The following is a 16,915-nucleotide window of genomic DNA, read 5'->3' as shown; positions in this document are numbered from 1 at the left end:
CTACTGAATATATTAAAAATATTGTAACCCTAAATAAACGTTAAATTTCATTAATTATAACCTTTTTTAATCAGTAAATAATTAATGTAATAATTATTAACTAAATAACATCGATATTAAATTTTATCTATATATTTATTTATATATATATAGTAATAGTACATTTCTCAAAATTGGTTATTAAAGAAATTATATAAAATATTAACACAAATACATCTTTATGAAAACATTTGTAATCATAAATTAAATAAAAAAAAAATAATTGTCAAAATCAAATATATTTGTTTTAGCAACATAAGTAGTAGTGATGTAGAGCCTTAATAAATTAACAGTAATAAAGAAATTTTATTACTTTACTCAAAAATATTTTACTTTCATATTGAATAAATAACATATTTTTACATTTTATATTTATATTTTTACTTTATTAACATGTAAGTGTATAATTATTATTTTGTATTTTGAGGAATTTAAGAAATATTAAAAATAGTAGAGAAAATTAAGACATGGTTAAACAACAATTGGAGAAATATTGCTCAACTTTGCTGGTATTTGTATTAATTTTAAAACTTAACAAAAATTCAACACAGAAATATATCAATGTATATTATAAATATACATAAAAAAAAAACAATTTAAATAAAAATAACTTAAAAATATAAACCATTGTAGTCACAAAGTGAACCGAATTTTATAGAATGATTTTTAATCATCTTGTGGTAATGGTGAAATCTTCAGCGACAAACATTCTATTGCAAAATTTAATACGGTTTATTGTTAAAAAAAAATTTATTGTTAAAAAAGATTTTTATGAATTGCTGACCATCATAGATAAAAATTTAAAATTATATCAGAGTAACTAATTCAAAAATTCACTCTCCATACTACTGTTTTTATGACGCTGTATTCATTCATATATAATGGTTTTGTAATAAATGTCTAATGTATAAAAAACTGATTTCAGCTGTATGAGAACTTTCAAAATTATAATATTCCAATTAACTTTCATTTAACTGTGATAAATCTGCAAGTTGTACAGTTAAGGGTTGAAAATTCAACATAAAAAAATATGAATGAATCCTTCAAGTCAATGATATATATATCATTGATATATATATAAAATTACAGTTGTCAACTGTGATTCTTTTTTATTATACAAATAAAAAAGTTATAATGAATTTTTAATTAGGGAGTTTAATTAATTGTATTAATGTAACAGACAAATAGGAGACAGGATAAATGACCTGGTGCTTTTAACTTGCCATGGGAGCCTACTTAACAATCCCCTTCTTCTAGAACTACAAGCACATTGGACCTTTCACTGATCTCACCAGCTCTTTTTTAGAGATTTGGTTAGAGAGTTTGGTACTTAGGAAATGATTTTCAAGCAATTATTTGCCTGTGTATTGCAAGCTTGGTTTCTCTACTACAAACAACTCTAATGCAAGACAGAATCTATAGAATAGATACAAAATAAAACAAGCCAATTGGAAATTCTTCAAAGAGGAAATGGCTTTGACTAATGCAGACATGTGCGGTACTTTGGAGAGCTTGGAACAGGTGATCATTAATGTAGCAAATAAGAGCATAGCTAGAGTGGAATTTTGTACTGGGAATAAACTTAATGTCTGGTGAACACAAGATATTTAAAAATTGATCACAGATAGGAAGAATGCCAGGAGAATTTGGAAGAGCAGCCATATACCAGAAAACCGCACAAAATATAAGCAGCTGCCAAAAGCAAGGTAGTCATTATGATGGCTAAAAACATGTCCTGGAAAACATCTGTGAACTCAATGAACTGTAACACACTGTAGCCACTACAGTATGAAAAATTCAATTCTCTGCCCAATATCTCTAACATAATGTGTATGCATATTAATGGAAATAGGAATCTGAAGATCTATTGAGTGACAAGCAGTTTGATTTCAGAACAAGAAGAGGAACTGTGGATTCTTTGCTGTACTTAACTGATAAAATAAATACTGCCTTCAACAAGAAACAGTGTGCAGTTGCCGTAATGATCGATTTTGAAGTGGCATTTGACAGAGTGACGAGCAAGTTCATTATTCTCCAGTGCATGAAACTGGACATTAGAGGCAGAATGTTGAAATTTCTCTACAATTTTTTAATCAAAGAAAAATGATATTGAGTATGAACCAAGAGCAGTGTTCAATGGAACACTACAGGGAGCAGTTCTAAGTTCCACATTATTTAATATAAAGGTAAATGACATTTACATCCAATACTTCAAAAGACAGATTACATCATACACGTAGATGATGTAGGTGTGCACATATGCACTTCAAGGTCTTCTTGAAGTGCAGCAAGTCATAAACTTGGTGCTCAAAGTGGACAACAAAGTGGAATTTAAAGATTACTACAAGATACTCTCTCAAGAATTTTAAACCAACGATATATATTAATGATCATATCCTGCGGGCAATCCAAATCCAAAGATCTTCGGTATCATTTTGGATTCTAAATTGCTGTGGGGTTCACATGTCGCCAATGTACAGAGCCAACGTATAGGAAGAATGAATGCTATGAAAGTGGTAGCAGGTAGAGTTTGGGGTGCAGATACTGCTACTCTTATTAGACAGTTTTATCTGACATTCATTAGATAAAAAATGACATATGGGGTCTGCTGCTCATCTCAAGAAGTTACAAGCAATTCAGAACATCTCTATGAAGATATGTCTGGGATGTCCTAGAACAACCAGCATCCTATCGATGGAGATTGAACCGGCAATTAACCCATTAAAATTGTCCAGGCTCTCCCACAAAACCAGCCACTCCCATCATTTAGAAAAAAAAAATTTGGTTTGCAACTCCTTCAAATGTATCATATCAAACATGGAAAACCAGTCTACATAACGTACACCAGAGATTTTTCTGATGGTTAACTCCTCTCCTCCGCGATTAATTGAAACATTAATATTGAACTAACCACCACTGGAATTGTAAATAAAGATGAAGAAATTCCAGAGTTCCTCTTGTAGACAACCTTGGAGTATATCGGCATACGATATTATGGATTCCAGTGGATTTTGACAGATGGATCAGCTGAAGGTAATAAAGGGGAATGCCGAAGCTGCCTTCTATGACCTGCTTACACACCATCTCTGTGAGTATCTGCATTTTTACTGATTCTAGATCAGCACTACAAATAATACAAAAACAAAGGCCAACAAGATTCCATTTCCGCACCGAGGAAATTCATTCATAAATACTAGGGAGATTATCTGGAAAAATATTACCTTCCAGTGGATACCTAGTCACTGTGGTATTCCTAGCAATGAAAGAGCTGATCGCCTGGCCAACCGTGCAGCAAAACTTCAACCTGCCCCCCAGAGATAAACATCTGTTGGTGAGTGTCTGCGGGAAGTTAGAAGGAAATTTGTGGATATCTGGATAGAGTGATGGAGGGTCAGTGCATAAGGATGTTCTGTTTTTAAGATTCAGAGAAAGTCTTACAATTCATCACTGTACTGAGATGTTGTATTTTCAACTGCAACGTTTGCTTGCATGGTCACATTATCACCCAGGCCTAGCTGAATAGGTCTCACTTAGGTTACGACTCACTTAGAATTTTAACAGATTCTGACAGACAGAATCTGAGACAGAATTCTGAAGACTGCTCTGGAAGCTTGAATTAAGAAGTAAGAAATAAATAACAAACAGGATAAAATACCTTGAGTTGAGTTGAGCGAAAAAAAAAAAAAAAAAAAAAAAAAACTGTTCGATATATTGGTTTATTGAAGAACAGAAATAAAAAAATTATCAATAAAAAATAGAAAAACTTGAATAAGGTAGTTTATAATTGTATAAAAGTGTAAAATAATTTTAATTATTTTGGTAGAAGGAAGCAATAAAATAAATTAATGGTAAAGTGACAAATAATTAATTATTAATCTGTCTTTCCAAACAATCCTCTTCATATTTATAATTTTTTTTCTAAACAATAACTCCTTATTTATTAGGAATATTTTATATACATGAATTAAATTATAGAATTATTTGTTCAACTAAAAGAAAAAAAAATCTTCCAATTAAAGGATTATTTTTGTACTTAAATCTTCATGACTGGAGTGGTTAAATAACATTAATTAATAATATAACTAACTGAATATGCATCGTAATTATTTTAATATATATTACTATATATAGGGGTTTTTTCTAGTGGAATGTACTGGTAAGCGTTTCAGAACTCATGCTGTATATTTTTAAAAAAATAAGTGAAGAATTAAATTTGAAATTAAATTTTTAATTTAAAAAAAAAACTAAACAAAACTTAAAATAAATGTGTTCATTTTCTTGCAGATTATATGATGAAATTATGTTGATGCAACAACGTACAATAATAATGAATTACTTATTATTAAAAACCATGAAGCGAAAATATTAAAATATTAAAAAGCTCTTCTGGGAAGTATATCCTTTGGTTAAGTAAATCATTATTTCTATTATTTAATAAAAATATTTCAAGAATATTTAAAAATAAATATTTCTCTTCTAAGTAGATAGATTTTTTGTAATTTAGTAGCAATAATAATAAAACATTATAAAAAACAAAAACTAGTTAATTATTGAAATATACATGACAAACTTACGGTTTGCTCTCTTGGTATATACGCACAAAGTATTTATTAATAAAACTATGGAATTTTTCCTAGTGTAACTATATAACATACCATAAAAAAGATTTTTTTTTGGATGAAAAATCTGTAAATCATGTCTCGGAAGGAGATTTGAGTGAATAAAATGCACATCAACCAAAGTCATTTTTAACAATATTTAGCTATATATATTTACATATCTTGGGAAGGTCTTAAGGAACTAATGCGGTGATGAAGACTAAGGTGATGTTAAGTAATTTAGTTTATAATTTATTAAGTTCTTTTTGAACAGGTATCACAGAAATTGTGATGGCTGTTGCCTTGTCTCTATCCGTTATCCCTCAAAACCTAGAGCAGATACTATTTTATTGAGATTGTGAGTCTGATTGTGGGCTACCCAGATAAAAAGGTTGAAAAAAGAAAATGTTGTTGGGTAAGGTGCTTATCATGTTCTACCTCATAAGCAAATAGCACATTTATCCCAAAAATCGAGTCATAATCAATATGATCACGTGATTTTTTAAACATTATTTTTTTATAAATCGCCAAAAAATACTGATTAACTCTCAATAAAATACAGATTAATAAACACTCCACTTTTTCTTTTAATGAGTTCCATCATATTTTCCCCCTGAGAAAAAAGCCCTATAAATAGATGTCAGGAAATTAAACAAAAATATGTATAACATACGAGTTTTTGTTTAAATTTAAATTATATATACATAAAAAAAACAAAAAACAAAAAACCTTCACACAAATTGTATCGATAACAATATTACATATTAACTAAAGTAAAAAAAAGAGAAAACTAAAACCTTAAAAAACTAAAAATTTTAGTCTATCTGACATAACAGGAAAGATAAATTAAATAATGTTTGTAATAATAATTATAATAGAAAAAAAGACGACTAGAGTGAACAATCATCACTGTCAGCAGCGTAGTCGGAAGATGTATCATACTCGTTATCAAAATCAGATACAGTAACACTAGGTTGTAACCATTCTGAACGGTGGCCAACTGGACGAGGTTTAGTATTAGTTATATTATTGTTGTTATTGTTATTATTATTATTATTAAGATACGTCTGCGAACTTAGTATTCGATCAAGATTTGGCGATAAAATATCATTATCGTCATCATCATCATTATCGTCATCAGCATCTTCATCATTTTCAGTATCGCCATCACCGTTTTCATCATCGTCATCATCATCATAAGGTCTATAACACAAAAGTTCGTTACTGTTAATAAAAAGTAAAAAAAAAGAAAGAAAGAAAATTAAAATTTACAAATACCTTAGTAAACAACAACATTTTTAATAATTAAAAAATAATTTTTATCAAAAAGCCACTAGAGAAGATAATTAATTAAATTATCCAGTCCTTATAGATCATCAAAGTTAAACACCAGTGGGCTTGTTTTTCATTGTACTGATCCCTGTTTAAACAAGGTAGTACAACAAAAACAAACATCAATTCTTGAACAGATCTACAGGTAAGCCTGTATCAATATCATTCCGTGAACAAATCTATATAGGTGTAGGTCTGTATTACTGATGAGACTGTGCCCCAGAAAAGATCTGATGCTGAACTGCAGAACCAAAAACCAGTACAGAAGATCAAGAAATAAGAGTAAATGGAAGATGAGAATGATTTATTTAAAGGAGTACCAGTACAAGACAAATCAAATCATTCCACTCAAGAAGATTTCCCCTTGACACTGGTCCCTCACAAACATTCAGGAAATTGGAGAATTTAATCTAGGATGGAAGTAGATATTTTAATAGATATTTTAGATATTTTAATCTGTAACATTTACTTTCTCAAGAAACTTCAAGAGCTGTTCAAAACAGGCTCAGATTTTCTAAACGTGGATGAGGTCTACGATGTATTCAAGATCCGGAAGAATCACACTTATTCATCTGCAAAATTTCATAGCAAACAGAAATATTCAACTAAACTATAAACAATTCATGAAGACCCTACACCAACCTTAAATTCTGAACCAAGTTTTGATGTGGCAAATGTAAAATTGGAACGGTGAACAAAAAATTGCAATTTTTGAGTCATATACTGCAAATTAGCTGTGATATGAACACAAAAAAACATAAATTAAGCTTTAATTTTAAATATTTTTTCACAGATTTAGCTCAAAACAATAAGAAAATATTTTGATTAATTAATTAAATTAATTTGATTATATTGCAGAAAATCTTGTCTTTACCTATAGGGATTTCAAGTGCCAGTTTGATTTTTTAGGCAACCCCCTTGATAAAAAAAAGGAGTTCCTGGAGAGTTCCACAGCCATAGAGGATTGTCATCTCCACTCAGCCCTAATAATACAATGTGTGACCAGCCAGCTATTATGCTAGCATTTCAAAAATGCAACCACATTGGAAATTAATTCAACTTCCAAAGCACTGATCTAACAAAGAAGAAATAAGAAATAAAGAAAAGAATGAATTAGAAAAGGATGACTTATTCATAAAAAAAGTAACAGTTTCTAACTCGCATAAATTATACAACAGAAATTTATGAAATGTAACATTTTTCTTTAAAAAAAAAAAGAAAAAGTATAATGCTTCTATCATAGTCTTTATTTTTTTATGATTAATTCATTGATATGCTACAAATTTATAAGTGGGAATGGAATAAAAAATGTTATAATACCATGAAAAATTCAAAGATTGACTAGAATACAGATATGGGATCTATTGGATGAAAGGCTAAGATACTACCACACCATCTGAAGATCAGTAATATAACAAATAGGTTATCTTATACCTGTTGTATGATATTATAGAAACAGATATTTTTTAAGCATTATTATCTTTCAAATCATGAGTGACTTCTGATATAAATAAATTTGTTAATCTCACAGTTACATAATTTTCAGGTTGGAGCAACAGAATTTAAATTAAAAAAAAATATATATTTATATAAATACAAAATATTCTTATACAAAATAAGTCACCACCAAACAAATAATATAAATACGCAGATAAAATAATATGAAAATTTTGTGAATCCCAAATAATGGCCAAAGTGAGGTGTAAGGTAGCTTTAACGATATCTAGGATAATTTAACAACTATAATAAGGACATTAAATTCACATGAGACGTGGATTGTGATAAATGTTTGGTGTTTCTTAATATGACCACATTCCATCAGAATGTGAAAATATTAATATAATATATTAATGTGAAAATAACTAGTTGGTTCGCTAAGAAGACTTCTTTTGGTAGATATTTAAATTATCTGTCAGCCCAGCCAATGTCATGTAAAAAGTCTGTGGTAAAAAATTTAGCAAGGAGAATTCTAATGCTTACTGACCCAATCAACAGAAGGAGAGTTATTAAGGAAGAAACAAGAGTTGAAAGTAGCATTTGAAAACTTCAACAATTTTAACAAATTTTTCTCTAAATTGAAATCACCAATTTGGAATCTTAACAGTCTAACATAGTACAGCGCATTCAATGTAATGACTGCCAGGGAGAATATATAGGACAAACCATGGAATATTTAATACATCCCAACCCTGTAGCAGGACCCACCTTGTGACATTACTGGTTGCCACACCACCCCCTCTGTTCCGAGCCCTGAGGGGCTTTACCAGAGGTCGTCTCTAGACCCTCTAACTAATTACATCTCACAATCATCAGCCAGGCCTCAGTCGGGATGCCACCAATGTAAGGAGGTCGTCTCTAGACCCTCTAACTAATTACATCTCACAATCATCAGCCAGGCCTCAGTCGGGATGCCACCAATGTAAATGCCTCGGCAGATATTTGTATCAGTAAAATACAAATCAAATTTTGCCTTCACAAAGGCCCCAAACGGACATCTTCACATCCAACTTATCATGATTCCCTCAAAGTAACAATTGAAACTGCGGAAGCAAGAACTCGCGCCTAGTCCAGATTTGACAGCAACGTTCGTGACTGTGAATGCCTCAGACACTGAACGAGTAGAAAGTTAAATCAGTGCTACACTCACAACAATCAAAATTATGTCTTACACAACATAGAAATTCAGACCTACACCCAAATAAGTCGACCAATTTAGGTCATGTAACAAGGAGGAGCCTCATTCCGGTCTGCACAGGAGCCAGGGACAAACCCCGTACCCTCATCCAGTCCAATCATGGAGTCTTGTGTGGTTAAATTACCAAGTCATGATCAGGACCGCCACCGGTGGAACAAAGCCACGTCCCCGGTTGCATGGGCTATCATACCCCAGCGGCACAGCCACTCCCACCAGCAGGAGCCCCAAATTGAATCACAAACAACACCAATATAACTGTGGCACGAAGCCAATGCGCTATCAATTCAGTGCCTAGGCTGCTAGGCTGGAATCCTAGCCACCCAGGTTCCTACCACGATTGAGTACCTCTATTAAACTCCTTCTGCAGACCTATAGAAAAAATCAGCCTCCTGAGATAGACCACTCCTCGTGGATCATCCAGTTACGAAGATCCAGAAAGGAATGGAATGTATTCTCTCAAGTTCCCTAACAGCTCGTGAATGTTCGACCTCGTATTGGGGACAGACGTAGAGGGCATAGCCACTGTATCATTAGTCCCACAATTCGGGCATTGACTCAAATCCACCAAACAAAACCTAGCCAAACTCGCTCGAAAGGCACCATGCCTGGAGAGAAACTGTGTGATATACCAGTTGGGGGAGACCCATCTAGTCGCACCTAAATCAGACACTATAGGAAATATACCATGCGTGTAGCGACCTATGGGGTATTCGTCCCACTGGGGCCTTGCAAGACGCAAGGCCCTGGTCTTCAATCTCCTGCTTCCGTTCTAACGTCAATAGGTTATTTACCTTGGAAATTTAGAGTTCCCTATGCTCGCTCATTAACCAAGATATCTATTGGTTTGACTCCAGTTATAACACAGACTGCCTCCTGCAAAACTGTTTTATAACGACCTATAACAACAAGCAAGAGAAATCACTGGGCCCACAACAAAATGTCAGCGCAATACCTAAAAGCCATGCGGTGAGTCCAAAAAAGCGCAGCATATAGCATAATAGCTTCACTGACACCTTTGTAAAGAATACGCATGGTACGGTAATTCAACCCCCAATCGGGATGAATGACTCTAGGGATTCCATAAAAAACATCAGCGACCTTTTTTGCCACATACTGTAGATGTTTCTTGAACAGAAAATTTTCAACAAGGATAATACCCAAATATTTTTGAGTTGTAACAACCCAAATATTTTTGAGTTGTAACATACCGAATGGGGAGACCAGCCATCCAAACCCGGATTCGTCAGGAAGCAGCCAATCGGCTCTTAAGCAACATCATTGTGGTTTTCTCTGGGCTGAAAATCATCAGCCTTTGTTGGTGCATAAATACCAGAAACGTGAAATAACAGTCTTATCAAAACACCAAAAAGAAAATAAATAGTTTTAATTATGAGCAAGTAAAAATTTTGGATTGTGATATACATAATACCAAAAGATTAGTGCTGGAAATGATTATATTATTAAACGTAAAAATTAACGGATTAAGTGGATGTATGCTAGTGTAATATAATATTTCATCTAATTTAATTTGTGTCATGAATGATTGCTGTGTGGGGGTGGAGTTTGTTTGTGGGTGTGCGGTTGTAAGATTTGTTGTTTGGTTTTCGGTGTGGTTGATGGTGGGTGGTTTAGATGTATTTACCAATGTATTTCTGTATATGGACTTGTCCAATATTGTTGAACAATGATTGATTAGGTTATATTTTTTAGTTGCACTTGATAAAGCCTCGCATTGAAGGCCAAATGGTATGTTTTGCATTTTGTTTTATTTTAAGTAATAATATCATAATTTTGTAAAATGGTTTTTACCTGAAGAATTATAAAATGGAATATTTGTGATCTAAATATTTTATCTGCATAGTTATATTCATTTCTATTATTTGTTTAGTAACTTATTTGGGATCTGAATATTTTGTTTTCCTGTTATTTTAATATCCAACCTAGAAGTTATCAATCATTTATTATTATTATAATATATATATATATATTTTAAAGTCAATACTTTTGAGAATCATATTCCTCTATGCACTATACAAATTATATTAATCCAATCAACCTAAGTATAGAATTAGTAAATAATAATACATAATTAATTAATAATAATAAATTATATTTATTAATTCTGTACTTAGGTTAATCGGATTAATATATATATATATATATATATATATATATATATATATACATACAAGAAGAATGTAAAAAATTTTTTTGCAAGACGATATTTTTTCTTATTTTGGTTCTATTAAATACTTTGTTCAAAATAATTATTTTTGAAACAAATGGATGGATCACTGAATCCATAACCCCTTCTACGAGAAGTCAAAACCTTATTGAATTTCTTCAAAAGGTATTAGAAAAACCCGTAAAAAATTCAAATTGAAACAAACTGCTAAAGAGGATCACCTCAAATGTAAATGCACAATGGAAATTGTGCGATGGTATTAAATGAAACAGAAAATCACTCTGATGCCACTTAGAAATTAAAACTGAAACATTATAATAATCATTTAAACTTATCTATTTTATAAAAATATAACTGTTAATATTTATATGCAAAAATTAATTTAAAATAAAATAAAAATAACGTAGGAAAAAATCATGCAAGAAAACAAACATAACACAAGCGAAAATGTTTGTTATTGTGATTTTTTTAAAAAGCTCAAGAAATTTATAAATTTAATTTGAATTCACAATTAACGTTTTTTAAAAAAGAAAAACCACATAAAACTGAAGTACTCTTTAAATCGGTTGGAGATGAAAGTCGGATACTTTTTTCATCTCACCTATTCTAACAATACTATAGGAGGATGATGCATAATTCCCTTGGATGCACTTCTTACTATAGATTCTGCATTATCATTTGTAATTGCTTTATATTATCTGTACTCTGAATGTTTGCTCATTCTATATATAAATAAATTTTTTTTTGAGCGCTTATGTTTTATAAAATACCGATTCAAAACCCAGTTATTAGAAGTAATAGATTAAATAAAATACACTATTTTATGAAGAGATAAAATACACTATTTTATAAAGAGATTACTTTTATAGTAAAAACAGGAATAAGAATGAATAATCTGAAGTGTAATTGTGTGACAACTGCTTTTTTAAAATTTAGATGTACATTTATTTACAATTTTAAACAAAAATTATCTATTGAAGTGCATATAAAATACAAATTTAAATAAATTACAATCACTTGTGATTTCAGATTTACTTCGATTAGTCTGTTATTGCAAAAAGCTGTCTGTTTTTTGCTTTTCAGTTTCAAAGAAAAGAAAAATAGTCTAGATGTTCAACATCAATATAAAATACTATTTCATTCTGAATACATCTATTTAAAGAAACTTGTTTTGAATAAATTTAATACTATTTTTAAAGAAAAATCATTAGTAATACAGGAACTAATGGCAAATATTCATATAAAGATCGTAAATATCATCTATTATTTTACGGTACATCGTACATATTTTTTAATTAACTTTGCTTTTCTAAAATCTTTTTAATTAACTTTATAATGGGTATAATAATTTTAAAAACCAGAAGTGTGTTGTATTTCAAAATAATGAAGTTATCTACATAAGGATACTTTGAAAAGAAATATTACTCTGCAACAGAATCACTTAATTAAAATAAAAGATAATCTCAGTTTTCCTATTTTCAACTGTCTTTTACAGAACAATATTCATAATTTTGAAAATAGTTTACTTAATCAGTATTTACCCCTTTTAAAGTAGGTTTGTATAAATTTTCTTCAAGTTAAATTTTTTCATATGCTTTTAACACACACACACACACACACACACATATAGACAATTAAATTATATATTTATCAATTGAATAATTTTTACAATTTCATTTTATTAAATATTATGCTTATATTTTTGCTCATTTTATTAAATATTATGCTTATATTTTTGCAATTAAAATTAAACACACTTCATTTTACATCTTTACACACACACACACAAGGTCTATAAATAAAATAATGAGACTAGTTTTTTAGGCAGCCAAAGTGGCAACACTGTAAAGTTACTAGTAAACATATGGTTATACGAACAGCTGATTTATATTACATATTAATATTTTTTAAGTATTGTTAATAAGAAGAGACGTAAACAAACTTTTTGTGAAACGAGTTTTTGTTGTGCATTACAAAAATAAATCATAATTATGTGCAATGTTGTGCAATCAAGTTTTGTGTTAAACTCTGTGAGAATGCTACTGAACCTTTTTGAAAATTGAAAAGGGTGTATGGAGATGATGCTCTGTTATGAGCCCAAGTTTTTAGGTGGTTTAAAGCATTTTCAGATTGTCAGGAATCAGTTGCGGATGATCCACGCTCTGGAAGATCATTAACATCAAAAAATGACAAAAGAATGAAGTGTTGAGCGAATCAGAAACTTGATACACTATAACCGATGATTAACTGTCAGAATGATTGAATTTGAGTTGTACCACAGTCCATCAAATTTTGATAAACGAAGTGGACATGAAAAGAGTTGCTGCCCAAAAAAACCTCAATTTTGAACAGAAAAACAATAGGGTGTGCTGTGATCTTCTAGGGAGATTTGAAACTTACCACGATTTTCAAAAAAATGTTATTACTGGTGATGAATTTTGGATATTAGAGTATGACCGAGAAATAAAACGCCAGAGTAGGAATGGCACTCTTCAAACTCACCAAGTCCCAAAAAAGCAAAAATGAGCAAATCAAAAATCAAAACTGTGCTAATTTGTTTCTTCAATAGTAATGGCATTTGCCATAAGGAGTTTTTGCCTACAAGATAAGACTATAAATCAATATGTTTACCGACAAATTCTTGAAAGACCGCAGAAAAGAGTTGCCTGTGTGAGACCAGCCATCAGAGACAACTGGATGCTGCATCATGACAATGCAGCTTGTCGCACTCTCACTTATGTAGTTTTTGTCAAAGAAAAACATTTCTGTAGTTCCTCAACCACCTTATTCACCTGACTTGGTTCCTACGCCTTTTTCCTGTTCTTGACTTTAAAGATACCTCAAGGATACAATTTTGGAAAAGTAGAAAACATTTTAAAAAATGTAACTGACCATCTGAAGGATATTCCGGTTTCTGAGTTCCAAGAGTGGGAAAACTGTTTAAATTATTGTGTGGCTTCCCAAGGGAACTATTTCGAAGGTGATGTATAATAGGATTGTAAATAAAAAGCTTTTCTGAATCAGCTTCATTACTTTATTTACAGACCTCATATATATGATAAGTGGTTATTAACATCTTGACCACTATGTTAATAACAAAATTTGATATATGAAATATAAACCACCAAAACAGAGTAATTAGGTAAGTTTAACTAATCTAATTACTGTGTTTTGGTGGTTTATATCTCTTATAACATATATGTTTATAAAAAAGAATAATTTTTTTCAAGGATATTTTATTCATCACAAAAACAGAGTAAGCTTACGTGAAGGGAATGGGATAAAATTTTTGTAGCATATGAAAAATACCATGCCTAACCTGAAGAAATGATGACATGCTACCTCTCTGCCACTGAATTCGGCATTGATTAACACATTTAACATTAAAATAAGAAATGAAATTGAAACAATAAAATAATGAAATTGTGATAAAATGAAAGTATGGAAAAAGTGAATAGTAAAAGACCTTAACCCATCAATTATTTTGAAACAGATTATAATAAATTAAGGATTTAAGATATTTAACTTCTAGATTTTCCACGTCAAAAGGCGATTAATCAAAACCTGGCCAAACAAATTTCTTTCTTTCTAATATTACCAGTTCACTGGTAGATCAATATTAAATCAGTTATATATATATATATATATTCAAACATTTAATTAAACATACTCTGTGTACCGAGATGGAATAATATGCAGATGTGTTTGTGGGTCATAAGTGATTTAAATAATATCTGAATTCTTTGTGATTTTTAAAAAATCTTATGTACATGCAAAATGTGACTAATGAATAATCAAAATTAATTCAAGTTTTGGCAATTGTCATTTCATGTGTTTCGATCGGTGGATAGAATCTAGCAAGACTACGTACGGCAGTGAATTGCAATTATCCATTTTAAGTTATTCTAACTCTCTATTGGTTCCAGTTAAACCTCATTAAAAAATATTCAGGTCTTTCATTTAATCATTTATTTGATGATATCAAAATGATATTGAACAATTTTTTATTAAAATTAAATAAATTTTAACATTACATTGGTTTGTTATGAATTCAGTTATACATTACAGATTACAGTTACAGTATGATGAGTAAAGTTTTACTACAACGTTTTACTTATTTATTGTTAAAGGGTAAATTTACCTTATTTATTTACTTTCACCAGGGTGGTTTTCCTTCATATTTTCTGCTATTACTAATTTTTTATTTTCTATTATTATTATTATTATTTATTTTTATATATAAAAGAGATTTAGAAATGTTGTGTCACCTTCTCTGCTCATTCATCATATAACAAATCGTAAAAATATACTGAAAAATCTTTTCATTATAATTTCATATAAATATTTGGATTGGAGAAACATTTCTTTGTATTCTACCAGTAGATGGCTTTAGGATTGTAATATTAATCATTTCAATACTTTTTATAAATGACATATCACCACTTAGTACGAGGGTTATTTTTTTTCAAGGTCCGATCAGTCAAGAAATTAAAACCACAGTGAAAAAAAAAATTTTTTTATTTTTAACAAGTAATTACATAGGTACGCTATTTCTCTACATAGTCGCCACTCCGATTTAGACATTTGTGATAGCGTGGTACCTACTTTCCAATACCATCATCATAGAACGGAGTCGCCTGTGTTTTCAGCCATGTTTCTATGCTGGTCTGCAGCTCGATGTCTATGTCAAAATGTTGTCCTCCTAGCCAGCGTTTCATGTGAGCAAAGAGGTGAAAATCGGATGAAGCCAAGTCCAGGCTGTATGGTAGATGATCAAACACTTCCCAACGAAAACGCTGGAGGGGCTTCTTTGTTATAGCTGCAGTGTGCGGCCAAGCATTGTCATGGAGAAAGACAATGTCTGATACAACATTCCTCTCCGCTTATTCTGAATCGCCCTACGTAGACGTTGAAGAGTCACGCACTATGAGGCTGCAGTGATGGTCGTGCCACGTTCCATGAATTCCACCAAGAGAACTCCATTCCGGTCCAGAACACAGTAGCTGTACACTTTCTGTTGGAGAAGGTTCGCTTGAACTTCTTTGATTTACTGGGAGAATGAGAATGCATCCATTGTTTGGATTGTTCTTTTGTTTCTTCGGTTTCGAAATGAACCCGTGTCTCGTCCCCTGTGAGAATTTTGTTCAAAAAATCTTCTCCTTCATTGCGGTAGTGCTGGAGAAATGTTAGGGAGGCATCCATTCTCATTGTTTTGTGATGGTCGGACAGCATCTTGGGAACCCATCTTGCACACAGTTTGCAGTACTAAGTCCCACTCACAATGGTGTAGAGAGCTGATCTTGAAATTTCAGGAAACGAATCACTCAATACAGAAATTGTGAACCGGTGATTTTCTCGAATTGCCTCATCCACTCGCTCAATGAGATCATAGGTTGACACTCGCTTCCTTCCCTGAACACCTGCATAATCAACATCTGTACGCCCTGCTTTAAAATTCCTGCACCATTGTCGCACTTTGCTGTCACTCACTGAAGTTTCACCGTACACATTACTTATTCGTCTATGAATTTCAGCTGCATTACACCCCTCAGCCTGAAGAAATCAAATTACCGCAATTGGTGGAAGATGCTATTGTTGTATACATGTTTATGTGCTAGCTGCGTGTTCAGAACTAAATGAAGTGATGCGGTGTGATTGAAGGCCATACTACAGATACTGTGCTACACATATGCGCAAAGGTTCATCTGATTTTTTCATGGGTTTTTATTTCGCGACCGATCGGACCTTAAAAAAAAATAACCCTTAAAAGGTCATTTTTAGAAGATTATGATGATATTAATTAATTTATTTATTTAAAAATTTTATTAGTAAAAAATGGGAAGAATGTGACTCAGGCTTATAAAAATACCTGTGATATTTATGGACATGATGCAACATTAGAACGTACAAAGCTAGTTCAAACTGGACATTTTGATGTCAATAATACACCTTGCTCTGGTTGGCTAATAAGAGAAAAAGTCAACAAAATAATGAAAAGTTATGAAACCATAGAGCAAGACATTGAAATCATCTATATATCAGCAGTCATGATTACATAACGAAATA

General features: G+C 31.3%; 1 protein-coding gene across 4 annotated transcripts in view; it reads right to left on the bottom strand.

The window, feature by feature from the left end:
- Positions 1-3,758: 3,758 nt before the first annotated feature.
- The window catches only part of LOC142333004 (uncharacterized), a 356,865-nt gene continuing 343,708 nt past the window's right edge, over positions 3,759-16,915 (bottom strand). For 3 of the 4 annotated variants that reach the window (XM_075379768.1, XM_075379770.1, XM_075379769.1), the window contains one exon: positions 3,759-5,840. In XM_075379768.1, coding sequence (XP_075235883.1) covers positions 5,528-5,840 — 313 coding nt within the window. In that variant the 3' untranslated portion in view covers positions 3,759-5,527. The remainder of the gene's footprint in view (positions 5,841-16,915) is intronic. The other variant, XM_075379771.1, reaches the window with a different exon arrangement.

The sequence above is a fragment of the Lycorma delicatula genome, chromosome 12 (genome assembly GCF_047948215.1).
Source record: "Lycorma delicatula isolate Av1 chromosome 12, ASM4794821v1, whole genome shotgun sequence".
NCBI lineage: Eukaryota > Metazoa > Arthropoda > Insecta > Hemiptera > Fulgoridae > Lycorma > Lycorma delicatula.
The sequence above is the reverse complement of the archived record's forward strand: the minus strand, read 5'-3'. Positions and strand labels throughout refer to the sequence as shown.